The sequence below is a fragment of the Salvelinus namaycush genome, chromosome 9 (genome assembly GCF_016432855.1).
Source record: "Salvelinus namaycush isolate Seneca chromosome 9, SaNama_1.0, whole genome shotgun sequence".
Lineage (NCBI taxonomy): Eukaryota > Metazoa > Chordata > Actinopteri > Salmoniformes > Salmonidae > Salvelinus > Salvelinus namaycush.
In genome coordinates, this window is record NC_052315.1 from 42,419,084 (window position 1) to 42,437,215 (window position 18,132).

The window sequence follows — 18,132 nt, forward strand, 5'->3', positions numbered from 1 at the left end:
TAAATAAATCACTGTCACCAGCAAATCACCATCACACCTCCTCCATGCTTCACGGTGGGAACCACACATGCGGAGATCATCCGTTCACCTACTCTGCGTCTCACAAAGACACGGCGGTTGGAACCAAAAATCTCCAATTTGGACTCATCAGACCAAAGGACAGATTTCCACTGGTCTAATGTTCATTGCTTGTGTTTCTTGGCAAAAGCAAGTCTCTTCTTCTTATTGGTGTCCTTTAGTAGTGGTTTCTTTGCAGCAATTGGACCATGAAGGCCTGATTCATGCAGTCTCCTCTGAACAGTTGATGTTGAGATGTGTCTGTTACTTGAACTCTGTAATGCATTTATTTGGGCTGCAATTTCTGAGGCTGGTAACTCTAAGGGACTTATCCTCTGCTGCAGAGGTAACTGGGTCTTCCATTCCTGTAACGGTCCTCATGAGAGCCAGTTTCATTGTAGCGCTTGATGGTTTTTGCGACTGCACTTTAAGAAACTTTCAAAGTTCTTTAAATGTTCCGTATTGACTGACCGATGGACTGTTTCTCTTTGCTTATTTGAGCTGTTCCTGTCATAATATGGACTTGGTCTTTTACCAAATAGGGCTATCTTCTGTATACTACCCCTACCTTGTCACAACACAAGTGATTGGCTCAAATGCATTCAGAAGGAAAGAAATTCCACAAATTAACTTTTAAGAAGGCACACCTGTTAATTGAAATGCATTCCAGGTGACTACCTCATGAAGCTGGTTGAGATAATGCCAAGAGTGTGCAAAGCTGTCATCAAGGCAACGGGTGGCTACTTTGAAGAATCTCAAATGTAAAATATATTTTGATATGGTTAACACTTTATTTTTTTATTTTTTTCGATTACTACACGATTCCATATGTGTTATTTCATAGTCTACAATGTAGAAAATAGTAAAAATAAAGAAAAACCCTTGAATGATTAGGTGTGTCAACTATTGACTGTGTGTTATATATTCTGTTATTTTTATTAGAAAACCTGTGTGTCCTCGTATATAGTTACGGCCCTGGAAAATATGAACAGTAAAGCTACATTGTATCTCTGGAAAATATGCTGTAATTTTATAATATGTAAAATAAACTGGGTGGTTCGAGCCCTGAATGCTGATTGGCTGACAGCCGTGGTGTATCAGACAGTATATTTTTACTGCTCTAATTACATTGGTAACCAGTTTATAATAGCAATAAGGCACCATGGGGGTTTGTGGTATATGGCCAATCCAAGCCCTCCACGTTGCGTCGTGCGAAAGAACAGCCATATACCACACCCCCTCGTGCCTTATTGCTTAAATACAGCAGTCAAGTCTGCCCTTATTATTTACATTGGGAATGGATAGGGAACTACTGTATCAATTCCAGAAAGTAAAGCAAGTATGAGCAAATTGATATTCCCTTGTTGGAGAGGCATTTTAACACATAGTTACCCTATAGTTAACCCATAGTTACGGCTGAAGTCTGTGTACTGAACAGAAGTGACTGTTTCCCCTCAGGTGTCTCGGCGCGGTAGGGCTTCAGGGGCCATGCTGGACACTGTGGACGCCTGCTCTCTACTCTACAGACTGGAGATGGAGGGTTAGACGCACTTACTGCTCCAGTTTACTGTTATGTGCACTCAACTTACTCTGTATCTAGTGTCTAATCAGGTGTGTGTGTGTCCTATCGATATGTTTGTGTGTCTTTGATTTACTTTCTTCCTGTGTGTCAGGTGTGTGCGTGAAGGACCGCTGGCGGGAGCTGCAGCAACTCACAGAGCCCCACACTGACGACCATGTGCTGTTGTTCAACGACCTCCACTTCCTCATGTCGTCGCTGGGAGCCAAGGAGTCCGGGGGAGCGGCCCAGTCCCAGCGCCTGCTGGAGGGCCTCCGCGAGCGGGCCAAGTGAGCACCACACCACCACTACCACTGCTGGCTTATGAAACTCCTACACAGCCCCCTTACATAACACACGAGGAGAAAACAAGTGGGAGTATGGCTGGTGGGGTGAGAGGGATAAGCCTCAGAGTGGAGAGAGAGCTCAGGGTTGCTCGCTCTCCCACAGGTTGTGGTGTTTACGTGTGTGTGGCTGTAATGTGTTTTGACACCCCTGACCACACGCGCTATACACAATGTTCCTCAGCGAACAACCCCTTCTGCCAAAAAATCCAATCCTGGGCAGTTGTCATGTTTCTGATTGTTACGTAACAGGAAAATGTAGCGTGGAGGCAGCCAAGGTACCTTTGGGCCAATGCTGCTTTTTGAGAGGGGAAAAATCAATTCCCAAAGTGAGGAGAGAAACTCAAGTCTCTTTCAGATGCATGCGCTTTGGGTCAATTAATTTTGCTTGCGTAATGCTTTCTGTTATGACAATTTGCATCCGGGTATCCTGGAAGGATATTGATCTCATCCCATCAGTAGAGGATGTCTGGTTGTTCTTCAAAAGTGCTTTCCTCACCATCTTAATTAAATAAGCATGCCCCATTCAAAAAATGTAGAACTAAGAACAGATATAGCCCTTGGTTCACACCAGACTTGACTGCCCTTGACCAGCACAAAAGCATCCTGTGGCGTTCTGCGTTAGCATCGAATAGCCCCCGTGATATGCGACTTTTCAGGGAAGTCAGGAACAGACTCCAATCCAAAATGAAATCTAGAATCAGCTTCCTATTTCGCAACAAAGCCTCCCTCACTCATGCTGCCAAACATACCCTCGTAAAACTGATTATCCTTGATTTCGGCGATGTCATTTACAAAATAGCCTCCAACATTCTACTCAGACTACATCCAGTTTGCTATCACAGTGCCATCTGTTTTCTCACCAACGCTCCATATACACCACTGCGACCTGTATGCTCTCGTTGGCTGGCCCCTACTACATATTCGTCGCCAAACCCACTGGCTCCAGGTCATCTATAAGTCTCTGCTTGGTAAAGACCTGCCTTATCTCAGCTCACTGGTCACCATAGCAACACCCACCCGTAGCACGTGCTCCAACAGGTATATTTCACTGGTCATCCCCAAAGCCAACACTTCCTTTGGCCGCCTATCTTTCCAGTTCTCAGCTGCCAATCACTGGAACGAATTGCAAAAAGACTCCAGCTTCGGTGATATCTCCCTCTCTAACTTTAAGCATCAGCTGTCAGAGCAACTTACCGATGGCTGTGTACAGGTACAGTGAATCTGTAAATAGCACACGACTACCTCATCCCCATATTATTACTTACCCTCTTGCACCCCAGTATCTCTACTTGCACATCATCATCTGCACATCTATCACAAATTGTAATTATTTTACCTCCATGGCCTATTTATTGCCTACCTCCCTACTCTTCTGCATTTGCACACACTGTAAATAGATTTTTCTATTGTGTTATTGACCGTGCGTTTGTGTAACTCTGCGTAGTTGTTTTTGTCGCACAGCTGTGCTTTATCTTGGTCGCAGATGAAAGGTCGCAGTTGAAAATGAGAACTTGTTCTCAACTGGCGTACCTGGTTAAATAAAGGTGAAATAAAAATCTGGAAAATAAAAAAGTTCTAACTAGCCAATGTCACCAGGTGAGTGGATGGTAGCTAATAAACTTGCTCTTTACGAGCCTCAAACTTAACCACTATTGCTATCTTAAATGTGTGTTGATCTGTAGAGTTGACTGTAGTAATCCTTTGTATCTTATTTGGTGTTTCTTGCGTTGTATGGTGAGATCCCCAGCCACACACACCATGTGTCTTTATAGATCGCCTGATGTTTACCACCACCATTTGTCTGGTCCTAGTGGTCGAGTGTAATTTCCCAAATAATACCAAAATATAAGTACCATGACAAAGTAGGCTACCAAAAATTATACTCATCGTTTATTTTATTTCTTTAAAGCTTCCTTTCCGTTTCCGTGTTTGTGAACAGTGATGCATGCAGAGTTAGAAAACGTTTATCACGCCACTATTATACAAAAAAACGGGATTTCTTTAAAACCACATTGTAGACCACTCAAATAGAGTTTTTAGTGTCTCAAAAATCAGTCAAACATGGTACAGACGTCATCTATAATGCATTACATCATCTATATGCGTTTGCATAAGCAAAGAACAGTGAGTGAAAGGACAATTAGGCACTTCTAAAGAAACCTCTCTTTGAGGTTTTGACGCAGGCATTTCCATTATTGTTACCGGATAAAACATTACTATTTATTTTCGTCAAGACCGTGAACATGTTCATTTTGGCTGGACAGCTGACAAAGATCATCCCTTATTTCGTTGTATGAGCTTCAGTTTCAATGGAACCATCATTACAGAAAGTACATACACATTTAAAAGGTAGGCCACCCATGGCTTTACACTTTGTAATGATGGCACCAAGGGCACAATTCACATGGTTAGCTTCATACTTAACAGACACATTGTAATCCAAAAATGTATTAATAATCAACCCCAGATACTTGTGCTCACTGACAACGTTAATATGGCAGGACCACAGGAGAACATTAAAGGTGTTCTAGGTTTATTTTTTAAAGTTCCTATAGTGTACTATTTTTTGTCTACATTGATATTCAGTTTCCATTGTTCACACCAGTTCACATATTTACCATTTTCTTGAAGTTTATCTTCAGTTTCAGAGCTCAATACGATGCCATTTGCATATAAAAGAACAGCCACTTGTTCATTGTTTAGACAGACACCTTTTTCTAGGGTTTTGATGGCCAGGGTAAGATCATAAATATACATTGAGAACTGAATAGGTGATCAAATGCAACCCTGTTTCACACCAATGTCTAGGAATCATATTGGAATGCATGGTCTAGTCTAGAGATTTTATGAACGCAACTCTGTCTGGTGGGATGTGTTATCGTTTTAGACAGTTTCACACATTTCTCTCTTCTGCAATCACATGCAGTAATGCCCTACAGTATCCATTATCAAATGTTAATTCTACAATGTTTTGTAAATCCAATTGACCTTTTCATCTGGCTGTGTAAGGATGAAACCCTGAAGCTTCTGGTCATGAACTGTATTTGACAGTACAGAATAAACCTCAGACCTCGTTTTGCTAGTAACACCATGGTTGTTGGCTCCATTTCTGCAGGGATCACATACAGTTCAGTGAGAGCATACATTTTTTTGTAAGTATAATAGGGCTTTTGACATCTCTATTGTCTTCGATCTTCTCTCCTGCTGTGTGTCTAGTGTTCCAGAGGAGAACTACCAGCACCAGCTGGCTGGCAGCGTGGGGCTGCCCATGTGTCAGGCCCTGCTGGAGTACGACCAGGGCAACTACAGCCGCGCCGTGGAGCTCCTGCTGCCCATACGCTACCGCATGATGGAGATAGGAGGCAGTGACGCGCAGGTGAGCCCCCATTTTTGTGAACCATCGGGGGGTTTTCAGGAGCTCTATGGGCTTTGAAACCTACGCCTGGAGTAAAAAACATGTTCAATAGGGAATGTGCTTTTTGGAAGTGCTTTTTAGACCAGGAATAGATATAATCTATGTCAGAAAAAAGGACCTTTGACGTACACTCACTGAGGCATTCAGGCTATGGCAGTCTGTTTCTAATAGGCCTATGGGAATGTAAAGCACAATGCAATGAGTGATAAATCATTTAACCCTGTGTCAATTTAACCATAATGCAATCGTCCTTAGGCGCTGTTCATAGGAAAACAATCCTTATTTAGGTACAACCATAGAAATAAGAATGAATGGGCTTGGAAGCTCTGACCCTGGCAATTGACTGGTAAACTCATGGGTACACTCAATGGCTGCCTGGTATTGTGATGCAATAATTCCCATGGGAATTTGGAATGTTCTATCAACTGATGCTGGATTGACATTTAAATGATGCTAACTGATGTGGCTCATGTAATGTCAGTAGAGATGACTCAACAAATCACAGCACAGATTGAAGGGTACTCTTCCTGCTTTTACTTCCTGGCATGGGTACTGTACACTCAAAATGGCTGCCAGTATACCCATTATGTTATCTTTGACCTGAATGGAGATGCCCTTTCTATTTCATTCTTATTTCTATGGGTACAACAGCAGGGTCGTGTTCACTTGGCAAGAAACGGAAGCAAACGGGCAGGTGCTACCCGAACTTGTCCAATAAGAAGTTTTTTTCCCGTTGCACAACCTTTTGAAATGGTGTGCCCTAGTGAACATGATCCAGAGGGGTAGACGCAGTATGTTCTGTGGTAAAACATATGTTGGGTCTAGTGTGTATTGTAATTGCCTTGTTTGTTCCATTTCTCAGAGAGACGTCTTTAATCTGCTGCTGATTCACGCAGCAATGAAGTCAGGAGTGACTCATCACCAGAAATTGGCCAGGTAAAACACGTTGATGGGCTGCCTCCAATGGAAAGGCTTTTTGCTCCGATTTGCTGTGTTATTAGCCCCGCGGTCACTTCAATACTGTGTCACTGTGATTGGACATTGACGTAGATGCCGAGCATGTTTCTTTCTCAAAATAGACATTGATGAGAAAAAAAGTGTTAGGTTCTGAACAAACAGAGTTGACTCAAACGCACAACTAGTAAAAATTCTAACCCATTTTATTCAACCCACTGGGTGCCTCAGCTGCAATCACACTTTGCACATGATCAAACAACCATTTATATGTCAAGATGAGATTAGGGGTGTAACTTCTCAACTGCTATCTGTTGCCCAATACTGCCTCACTGTTGTGCTGATGTCTTCGTTGATCGAGCCGTCTGGTAGCAGCTACGCTTTATCCGGTCACTTCTCCATGATGTTTACAAGTGACGCTCTATTCACCTTACTCAACAGACCTCGGTCATACTTTGTTTCCCTTTTCTCTCATAGTATCTTTTCATACACAGAGTTCCTATTCACCCTTCATTGATCCTTGACACGTGCATTTATTATACGTGTAACGTAATCAAGTGAATGGCTCAATACACTATTGATTTCGCTGTACAATATAATACACATGACTAAGAAAATGGTCCTCTGTCCAGTACGATTTTATTTTCTCTGGTCTTCTGCTCCCTGTGCGTCCTCGTTAGGGGAGTAGAAGTAACAATATCTCGATAGTGCAATCTTGACTGTTGAATTTCATCAGTATGTTCTCATGGCTAAGCTTGTCCTTATTGACACCCCTGAAGTCTGTAAAATGCAAGCGTGTCTGGGTGCAATACAGACACAATTATCTGTATACTGTATCTACTGATTACCGTTGCAGAGTGCCTTTTGTTCTCCAGTTAGATGTTCTACTTAAAGAACTCAATCTAGAACTGTCCTTTTTGTCTTGTGTTGTGCTGTCCTCCTGGAGATGTCTGTTGGTGGAGCGTGAGGCAGCTAAGCCCAACTCTCCCCTCACTGACCGGCTGATCCAGAGAGCCCGTGTCCTGCATGCCTAGCCTGGGTAGCCTGGGCACAGAGGGCCTAAAGCTGGATGTCACTGAGTCTGGACCAGGGGCTACTGCAGAGGTACCCTCCCCAAATTGACTGGATGTGTGGCTGAAGAATGTGGCCTTTATTCTTCAGGTTCATGGACCTAATAGAAATGATCATCTGTATCGTCAATATCCAATGATGTTTTCTATAACTTCAACGTTTGTGAAAATGTTATGTTCAATTGAATGTTCTGTAACACAACATTTACAGTATGTCAAATAGCACATTATATTAGCAAACACACTTTGAAATAAATAATACATAATTTTCACAAAAGAATATCCTCATGTCAATATAAGTCATATTTAAAATCATGTATACATAAACACTTCCAATGTCAGCCTTTAGTCATCTCTGTCCAGCATATAATAACACACTTCCATACGGTCTATACAGCACACCACTAAACCAGATGCTCCGAAGGCTGTGTAATGAAACCGTAGATGGATGTCCTTTGTTAACTGGAGTGGCCAGTAGTTCTTCTCTCTGTTCTCTCCTAGTTATTCTGTTATTTTCTGTGTCGGTCGGGCCATCCTCTTCTCACAACACTGAGCTGATCTCATCCTGGATCTGAGAGATGAGGATCTGGGAGAGCACAATGCCTGCAATCTGATAGAGACAAGAACACACTCCGTCTGCATCCCAAATAGCACCCTATTCCCTACACAGTGCACTAGTTTTGTCCCGAGCCCAGTATGTGGAATAGGGTCTCATTTGGGTCGCAGGCTGGGTGCTAACTCACTCCCAACAACGCCACTCACTTACTGAAGTAAGTCTCTTAAATAAAGCTTAATACGGCTTACTAAGAACAGTCTGTGAAGGTCAACACTTGCGTGACTTTACCATGCACAGTGGATACAATTCTATTGCTTAGCACATTTCATCTAACATCTGGATGAAAACAGACTGCAGAGTCTGATAGTTATTCTTTGACCTTAACACATTGTGTTTGTTTTAACTTGCATCAATAGGAGCATTTTTTGTGCAAGTGATCACATCATCGGGTGATGTAAACAACAGTTAAATAAATGAAGAGACGGGGAAAGTATTGACTCCTGCTCTTGAATACGACGCCACATCAAAGCTGTTGGAATTGTAAGGCAATTGTTTTGACGTGACTCGTGGGTAATTTACACACTTCCCTCTCGGAGGAGACCAAATCAGTGGAATATCAGAGCGAGGGATAGAGCGAAAAAGGGATAGATGGAGAGACTGTAGTGGGAGAGAGAAGTGACAGATTAGAGTAGTGAGCAGCCCCGTTCATTAGTGACCGTACAAACTGCACACAGCACTCTGAGAAATGAGCTACTGTACCAGCAGACAAGAGTGGGTGAGTCATACAACTTAATTTTACACCAACTTAAATTATCCCACAATTTGAAAGCTTTCAAGGCTATTATAGGGATGTGATTCATGAGTGTCTCACACTCAGGATGTGAGGGAATATAGGCATGGATAATATCTTGCATGATGTGGTAAGTAGGCCACCATCTCAGTGGTGGGTTTTATCATCCCAACCTGAATCTAAAATCTGCCTGTGCCTCATTTTTGTTGTATGCAGACCTACTATGTTAAGCCGGTGTTCCCCACTCCACCTTTTGTATGTAGCCCTTGTGTATGGGTTACCTGAGGCAGGGAGAGACCCAGAGCTAGAGCCCCCACCAATAGCAGGTGGGACTCAATCCACAGAACCGCCCTGTCTGCACAACCCACTGGATAGATGGACTTGGTGGCCTCCAGGTAGTTCTGAGTCTGGACCCCAAAGCCACACATGGTGTTGATCACAACCTGTACAGAGACAAAATAACATTAAGACTTCATACATAAGCAATCATGATGCACTGTTGACTCAAAACAGATAATTACATGTGGTTGATTATAATTCAATCATATCTAGTTAAATGAATTGAATCTGTTCTAATTACCATGTAGTTACAGCATGTGAGCTGCAGGTTGTAGCACTACCTCGGTTCTTATGTTTAGTTAATGGGTTTCTGATGGCGTTGTAAACGGTCAGTGTAATTCTATCCAGAGTGAGAAATCTATGCTTTTGTCTGTAGATCTCCATTGAAGTGTTTTAATTCTCTCCAGTAATGAGGGTAATGTCAGCATTTATACATAATGACCTGTGTGTGTAAGTCTATATCTGTAAGTTTAGTGACCTTAACCCATCCGCTGCCAATTCAGGGATTGGCCCCTACCGGTACTCGAACCCAGGTCCAGCGACTCAACCCAACACCTTAACTGTTACACCAAGGGACCCAAACCCCTTGACCAGGCTGCTGTCGGGTTAACGTACATACAGTGCATTCAGAAATAACCCCAAAATGCACATACCACATGTCAAAGTGGAATAATATTTTTTACAAGGTAATCAAATGAAAAGCTGAAATGTCTTGAGTCAAGTATTCAACCCCTTTTTTTATGGCAAGCTTAAATAAGTTCAGGAGTAAACATTTGCTTAAGCAGTCGCAGAGTGAGTCCATGCAACCTGTGTGCATTAAGTGTTTAACACAATTTTTTATGACTACCTCATCTCTGTACCCCACACATTCAATTTCCCTCAGTCGAGCAGGGAATTTCAAACACAGATTTAACCAATTCCTCACAAAGAAGGGCACTTATTGGTAGATGGGTAAAAACATTTGAACGCAAACATTAAATATCCCTTTGAACATGGTGAAGTTATTAATTACGCAGTGGATGGTGTATCAATACACTAAGTCACTACAAAGATATAGGTGTCCATCGAATCGGTGGCCGGAGAGGAAGGAAACTGCTCAGGGATTTCATCATGAGCCCAATGGTGAAACAAACAAGAGTTGAATGAATGTGAGAGGAGAACTGAGGATGGATCAAAAACATGGTAGTTACTCCACAGTAGTGGAGAGGGTAGAAAGTTTTAAGTTCCTCGGCGTACACATCACGGACAAACTGAAATGGTCCAACCACACCGATAGTGTGGTGAAGAAGGCGCAACAGCGCCTCTTCAACCTCAGGAGGCTGAAGAAATTTGGCTTGTCACCAAAAACACTCACAAACTTTTACAGATGCACAATCGAGAGCATCGTGTCGGGCTGTATCACCGCCTGGTACTGCAACTGCTCCGCCCATAACCGTAAGGCTCTCCAGAGGGTAGTGAGGTCTGCACAACGCATCACCGGGTGCAAACTACCTGCCCTCCAGTACACCTACACCACCCGATGTCACAGGAAGGCCATAAAGATCATCAAGGATAACCACCCAAGCCACTGCCTGTTCACCCCGCTATCATCCAGAAGGCGAGGTCAGTACAGGTGCATCAAAGCAGGGACCGAGAGACAGAAGCTGTTTTTCAATCTCAAGGCCATCAGCCTGTTAAACAGCCATCACTAACATTGAGTGGCTGCTGCAAACATACTGACTCAACTCCAGCCACTTTAATAATGGAAAAATGGATGTAATAAATGTATCACTAGCCACTTTAAACAATGCCACTTCATATAATGTGTACATACCCTACATTAATCATCTCATATGTATATACTGTACTCTATACCATCTACTGCATCTTGCCATCTTGCTGTAATGTATCACTAGCCACTTTAAACAATGCCACTTCATATAATGTTTACATACCCTACATTACTCATCTCATATGTATATACTGTACTCTATACCATCTACTGCATCTTGCCTATGCCGTTCTATACCATCACTCATTCATATATTTTTTTATGTACATATTCTTATTCATTCCTTTACACTTGTGTGTATAAGGTAATTGTTGTGAAATTGTTAGGTTATATTACTCGTTGGATATTACTGCATTGTCGGAACTAGAAGCACAAGCATTTCGCTACACTCGCATTAACATCTGCTAACCCTGTGTATGTGACAAAAAAATAGATTTGATTTGACAATATTAACCTAAATGACAATGAAAAGAGAGAAGCCTCTACAGAATAAAAATATTCTAAAACATGCATCCTGTTTGTTATAAGGCAGTAAAGTAAAACTGCAATAAATGTGGCAAAGAAATTAACTTAATGTCCTGAATACAAAGTGTTATGTTTGGGGCAAATCCAACACAACATCACTAAGTACCACTCTTCATATTTTCAAGCATGGTGGTGGCTACATGTTATGGGTTATGCTTGTCATCAGCAAGGGTGTTTTTTAGGATAAAACCCTAGAGGGAAAACCTGGTTCAGTCTGCTTTCAGACAGACACTGGGAGACAAATTCACCTTTCAGCAGGACAATAACCTAAAACAAGGCCAAATACACACTGAATTTACAAAACATGAGGATTGAACACATTTGCCCTCAGAACAGCCTCACTTAGTCGGGGCATGGACTCTACAAGATGTCGAAAGCATTCCACAGGGATGCTGGCCCATGTTGACTCCAATGCTTCCCACAGTTGTCACGTTTGCTGGATGTCCTTTGGTTGGTCGACCATTCTTGAAACACACAGGAAACTGTTGAATGTGAAAAACCCAGAACTGTTGCAATTCTTCTTCTCAATTGTCTCAAGGCTTCAAAATACTTCTTTAACCGGTCTCCTCCCCTTCATCTACACTGATTGAAGTGGATTTAACAAGTGACATCAATAAGGGATCATAGCGTTCACCTGGTCAGTCTGTCATGGAAAGAGCAGGTGTTCTTAATGTTTTATACACTCAGTGTACACTGGAGTTGCTTACCAATACGACATTGAATGTTCCTGAGTGCCTTAGTTACAGTTTTGACTTAAATCGGCTTAAATCTATGGCAAGACTGTCTCGCAATGATCAACAACCAATTGGAGAGCGCTTGAAGAATAAATAAAAAAATAGAAAGTGCAAATATTGTACAATCCAGGTGTGCAAAGCTCTTAGAGATTTACCCAGAAAGACTCACAGCTGTAATCGCTGCCCAAGGTAATTCTAACATGTATTGCCTCAGGGGTGTGAATACTTATGTAAATGAGATTTCTGTGTTTCAGTTTCAATAAGTTGGCAAACATTTCATTATGGGGTATTGTGTGTAGATTATTATTATATATTTTTTTTTAATTCAGGCTGTGACAACAAAATGTGGAATAAGTAAAAGGGTATGAATACTTTCTGAATGCACTGTATGTATGTTCTGAGCCCCCACCCACCTCTCCTGGTACGGGGGTGCAGCAGGAGTAAGGGACAGCACAGCGCTCAGAGCTGGGGTTCCCCTGGGTGCAGTTGAAGTACAGGTTCCATGACCAGTCAGTGTAGTTGTTCCAGCCGCAGCACTTGAACTGAGAAAAGGAGAAATATAAGGAAAAGGGACAATTAGAAACATTGTCTGGTACATTCTCTCACTCTCCACTCCTCCTGGGAGGACCCGCCAGCAGCCGAAGTGTGCCCGTATGTGCAGATGGGTGAACACGCGAGGGGAGACGCAGAATGCGTTGAACAGCATGTTACTCAGGGGCTTTCATGTGGAAAGCCTGATTGAAGCTGGGATAACAGAACTTTTGATCTGCGGTCACTCTGTGGTGTCCTGGTTAACATGCTAAATCAACCTCCCCAAGGGAACAGGTCAGTTGCAAAGACTTCAAAATGGCGTTGTATGCCTATTGGGTCTCGCTGTAATGAACTCAACCTGGGTGTGATGTGGTTAAACTTATTAAGAGAAAATAGCATGTTATGTAAGTGGATTAGATTACCTCTCTCTGAATGTAGTGTAATAGATTACCTCTCTGAATGTGGTGTAATAGATTACCTCTCTCTGAATGTAGTGGAATAGATTACCTCTCTCTGAATGTAGTGGAATAGATTATCTCTCTCTGAATGTAGTGGAATAGATTACCTCTCTCTGAATGTAGTCCATGAGGTTCTGCAGATCCAGGTCATCCCTGTAGTGCACGATGGCTTTATTCACGAACTTCCCCAGAGCGTCTGGTGTCTGGGGTTACAGAGCAGAAGGAGGATAGGTATGTAAAGTACTATGTTCATGTAAATCGGCTTGTTTGATTATGGGAATGGCCCCTAGGGGACGTTCTGAGAGAGCATTACGTAGGGGCCCTGGGGCTGGAATAGATGGCTCTTAATGTGCTATGACGGCTGTAATAACATATGCTTTAGAGTGGTAATAAGCCCGCGGTCCCCCTGGAGAATATCCCCCCTACCTCCCCTCTCCCTTCCTCGCTGTCTGTCACCCGCAGCATGCCTCTAGGCACCTCCCGAATGTCATTAACGGCAAACGTCCTAGAAGAGATCTTGTTGAAATTGAACATTTGGTTCCACTTTGAAGTGACAGAGCGTTTGAATCATTTAGCGGATGGGGAGAGGATGCTGCGAGTGTGGTTAAACTGCCCTGTTCTAGCAGCGAAGGGAGCGCAGACACGAAGACAGCACAGAGAGAGAGTAGGATCTAGACAGACACCAGGCTGTAGGCGCAGTACCAGACCCCAGGAAGTGTAGAAACAGTACCTGGTCTGAATAGAAGAAGCCCAGGACAGCAATGGCTAGCTGAGTGAGGAAGACCAGAGTCAGACTGAAGGAGAACTGGAGAAGAAGAGAGACGTTACAGAGATGGTATTCTGTCAGAGGTAGGTATGTACAGAGTTGCACATAAGTGCTATTTCCAGTCCTGACCTTTTAACGTTCTCCAATAGAGGGAAAAAGTTGTTGTACTGAATATCGTTTAGGAGCACCTTCTTCCTACCGTCTTCATATTTATTGTGTCAAGGTGGCTTGAATATGAAAAGCTTGGCCTTACCGTCTTGAGAAGGTGAATGTTTTCTCGCAGGGCTCCGATGCAGCCGCAGAAGGTGATGAAGAACATGACTACGCCCACCACGATCAGGATGACTGCTGGGTCGACCAGGAACGTGTCTCTGACCGTGTCTGCAAGAGACGAACACAGACACCCGTGTGGTGTGACCCACTAACACAACCTACTATGAGCTGGGGGATCTTTCTGGGCATCTCCACTGGGGATTCATTTCACAGTTTCACAGTGATATTAGAATGAATGAAAAGCAAACCATGTCATGAAGTTAAGATTGCAGAAAGCTTTGGGTATTGATTCATATTTTCAGATACAGATGCATGGCTTGGAATATGCAGAATAAAATGGGTCATACCTGTTGCTTTTTGAACCTTTGCATATACCCCTATAGCAACAATCAGCAAGGAGAAGACCTGAAAGAGGACAATAAATCTGATATGCATAAAATCTCCTTAAAATAGTAATAATACAACTTTTTTTAGATCAGGAAACCCTTAACAGTTAATAACTTTAGGGCTCTATTCAATCCGCATCACGGAAGTTCAGCTTTACAGCGTGATTGAAATTTAAAGGCAATGTTCCCGCTTTAGCCGGAGACTGCATTTATGATAAACGCTGCATATGTCGGCTCAATCTGAAATGACCTTTTACATTTCTATTGTGGAATCCATTACACTTCAGCCTGACAGATTGAATAGAGCCCTTAAAATACTGGTTTTTGTTTTTGTTGCTGCAGTTATCAACCCTGGGTTTAGGGCTATTCACCAAATCAGTCGAGCCTTGCCTTCAATTTTTCTTTCCATTTATATTTTGGGAATTGTCTGAAATTGTCAGCTTTTGCTGTGTAGTTTCATCTTTGCCAAACTAATCTCAGACAGAAGATTTGATAGTTGTTCCAGCTCTTCATTGTATTTCTATTCTTTTTTTGGCAGACAGACTTTGGGCTACCCTATTCTTGGAGCTAGAGTCCTTGGAGCTAGCCCTTGTCAGTAGGTGGTGTACTCTGTCAAAAAGCACAGCCCTGAAGGACTTGAGTTCTGTTTTCAAAATCTATTTCCCAAATGATTGTTATACCACCTTGTATGATTTGTCTTTTGTTTACAGACCCCCTGATTGGCTTCCTGATGGCCAATAGTGTGTGGTTCTGAGAGAGCTTGTACACCGTAGGATCTCTCTGTGAAATTAATTGCACAAGCTCCTATTTAAACATACAAAATTGGTTGTCTCATACTGCTTTGTCTCGTTGAAATAAAAAATATGTTTTGCTAGAGAGACTTGCATTGACCATTAACAATCGTGGACATCTTTGCTTGATAGATAGTATGGTTTGTTTGCGAGGAGGATCTGTGTGGGTTATTCACACCAAGGACACATGAGAGAATTCAAATGGTTTGTTTTGCTGTGTCTTTCCATCATGGAATCATCAACGTCTGAAAAGAGTTGCTGTCATAATCGTCTTGGTTGGAGAGCAATACCTAGCAACAGTGTACTTTTCCACTTACGACCTCTAGATAATACATCCACACACAACACAGTTTGATTGGAGCTCCAGTGTTTTCAAGGTCATCAAATAAATCAATACTATAATTGTTGCTCTTAGGTTGCCTTTGATGTCCTGGCTAGCTGGCTGAAACATGGCTATTGTATAGAATTGGTCTGTGCTGGCCTCCTGAGTGGTGCAGCAATCTAAGACACTGCATCACGGTGCTAGTGGCGTTACTACAGACCCGGGTTCATTCCCGGGCTGTGCCACAACCGGCCGTGGCCGGGAGTCCCATAGGACAGCGCACAATTGGCCCAGCGTCGTCCGGGTTAGGTTTGGCCCGGGGGGACTTTACTTGGCACATCGCGCCCTAGCGACTCCTTGTGGTGGGCCGGGTTCCTGCAGGCTGACCCCCGGTCGCCAGTTGACCGGTGTTTCCTCCGACACATTGGTGCGGCTGGCTTCTGGGTTAAGAGAGCGGGTGTTTAGAAGTCTGGTTAGGTGGGTCATGTTTTGGAGGACGCATGACTCCACGTTCGCCTCACCTGAGCCCAATGGGGAGTTGCAGGGATGAGACAAGATCGTAATTGGGGAGAAAAATAATAATAAAAAACTGTCTCGGTGCTGGGAATAAGGGACACTGGTGAAAGTATTCCAGATATGTTTCCAGGCTTTGAACAGGGAGAAACGGTCCTGTATCCTGGGTGGATTGTGTTGGGGCGGCCTGAGCCCCTGACTAAGCTGAGCCAGGCCAGGGGTACGAGACCGGAACAAAAGGCTGTAGCACTGCAGTACAGGGCCTGTCCAGATAAACACACACAACTAGCCCAGTGATGTTTGGCTGCCACCGGTCCCCTGGCCTGGACGGTTCAATAACACACTCTGCACATCTCTGTTCTCTCTGTTTGTCTAGACATGGATAAAGAAGGATTGATAGAGCTGTGATATCACAGGTTACAATATATTCCCGATGGGATTTGCTCCTGCACAAAGAGCCAATGGAACTTCAATGCGACTCCCATCCCGTGAGTGCTTCGTCTCTCGTCTATCACATAATCTCTGCCCTATCCTTTATCTTATTGTAGCTGTCTGCTTCACCCAATGAGATAAAAACCTAGTGTTATCTCTATGGCTTCAACACCATGCAACAGCATCAAGCCCCCGGTCTATCTGCCGCATGGCCGCACACTCACAATGACGACATGGTCATGTGAGCTTTAGGACAGCCATTCAGCCCCTGTGCTTGGTAGAAGAGATAATCAGTCTATAGGAGACATCAGACAATATGCTCTTTAACAAACGGTGGTGTTGAAGACTTACCAGACACACAAGCTCTTCATTGAATAAACACAATACTGGCTAAATAGCTTGGACTGTAGGCTTTAGGTCTACACTACAACAAACTTGTAACTTTGGTCATGTTAAAGATAACCATTCCTCATCACATTTAACAATTTAGTGTACATTTTACACCACCCCTAAGACTTCCAGCAAGTTTTGAGGAATAATTAACGGTGCAAAGTTCATGAAGAACCATTGAAATGAGACAGTAAATTTCACCCACAACGTGTCAGATTGATATATTGTTGGTGTGAATGTCGACATTTTACAGTTGTGAATCATCTAAACAGGGAGCGTCTGCCAGCTGTTTGCAGCCCAGGAAACCTTTCGGAGTTATATCTCTGCATGTTTAATTCATGAGCGTTTAGCTTGAGAGCGTTTTTCTCTGTTTTTCAGAGGTGCAGCATTCTGTTGCTCAGTAGTTTGTACACTGCCTACTGTACATTACATACATCTACAGCCAGATCACTGTTGCTTAGGGCTTGTTTGTTACAGTATGTTAGAGGTCTTCAGCCGAGTGGCTCCACTTACCCAGAACAAGAAGCTGAAAAAGAACAGGAAGTACCTTATCCAAGGGTTGATGAAGGAAAAAGTCTCGGCTCGGTTAAGATTCAATTTCCTATCCATTTTTGTTATTTTCTATGCTCCAAAATGCTTTAATATCTTCCTTGGAAAAGAGGTCTTCTGACCTCAATGACACGTCCCGGTTAAATAAAAGTTAATAAATGAAATAAAAACAAACACAGAAATGCCTAGTCCAACCCCAGAGATATTTGACCACCATACGAATCAGCTTCTGTGTAAAGTTTGCAGTGGCTGCTGCCTAAAAAGGGGGGCTAGCAGCTGTGACGCTGCTCTGCCATGGCTGGTAAGCACCAGAACTGTCCTGCAAGCCCAGGAATCAGGTTACACAAAATATCTGTGGCCTCAGTGCTGCTGAATGGCCCATTGGCCCAGGAGCTTTAATGTATTGTCTGTCACTCTCAATAAACAACCTGATCTTTTTATATATAATACTTATGTTAATGAGATATTTCTGTATTTAATTTTCAATAAATGTACAAACATTTCTAAAAACATGTTTTCACTGAGGGACCTTACAGATAATTGAATGTGTGGGGTACAGAGTTGAGGTAGTCATAAAAAATTTATATATATATATATATATATAT

General features: G+C 42.8%; 2 protein-coding genes across 4 annotated transcripts in view; one reads left to right on the forward strand and one right to left on the reverse strand.

Moving 5' to 3' along the window:
* ttc38 (tetratricopeptide repeat domain 38) overlaps positions 1-7,742 on the forward strand; it is a 21,371-nt gene extending 13,629 nt beyond the window's left edge. For both annotated transcript variants that reach the window (XM_039001474.1, XM_039001475.1), the window contains 5 exons: positions 1,516-1,597; positions 1,731-1,905; positions 5,179-5,338; positions 6,240-6,313; positions 7,278-7,742. In XM_039001474.1, the coding sequence (XP_038857402.1) occupies positions 1,516-1,597; positions 1,731-1,905; positions 5,179-5,338; positions 6,240-6,313; positions 7,278-7,365 (579 nt within the window). In that variant the 3' untranslated portion in view covers positions 7,366-7,742. The remainder of the gene's footprint in view (positions 1-1,515; positions 1,598-1,730; positions 1,906-5,178; positions 5,339-6,239; positions 6,314-7,277) is intronic.
* On the reverse strand, positions 6,517-17,759 carry tspan33b (tetraspanin 33b). 2 transcript variants are annotated; one of them, XM_039001477.1, is made up of 8 exons: positions 17,492-17,759; positions 14,492-14,549; positions 14,125-14,252; positions 13,836-13,910; positions 13,213-13,308; positions 12,530-12,658; positions 9,029-9,190; positions 6,517-8,011 (listed from the first exon to the last, which is right to left on the reverse strand). In XM_039001477.1, the coding sequence occupies exons 1-8, from the start codon at positions 17,585-17,587 to the stop codon at positions 7,943-7,945; spliced, it is 813 nt and encodes a 270-aa protein (XP_038857405.1). In that variant the 5' UTR covers positions 17,588-17,759; the 3' UTR covers positions 6,517-7,942. The 2 variants fall into 2 exon arrangements, with proteins under 2 accessions (XP_038857405.1, XP_038857406.1); XM_039001478.1 differs by lacking the exon at positions 13,836-13,910.
* Between the last annotated feature and the right edge of the window lie 373 nt (positions 17,760-18,132).

Coding starts and splice junctions, on each gene's coding strand:
- tspan33b (XM_039001477.1), bottom strand. CDS start 17,587: ATGGATAGGAAATTGAATCTTAACCGAGCCGAGACTTTTTCCTTCATC. Junction 13,911..14,124: donor ACATTCACCTTCTCAAGACG/GTAAGGCCAAGC, acceptor CTTCTTCTCCAG/TTCTCCTTCAGTCTGACTCT. Junction 8,012..9,028: donor TGGGTCTCTCCCTGCCTCAG/GTAACCCATACA, acceptor TGTCTCTATCAG/ATTGCAGGCATTGTGCTCTC.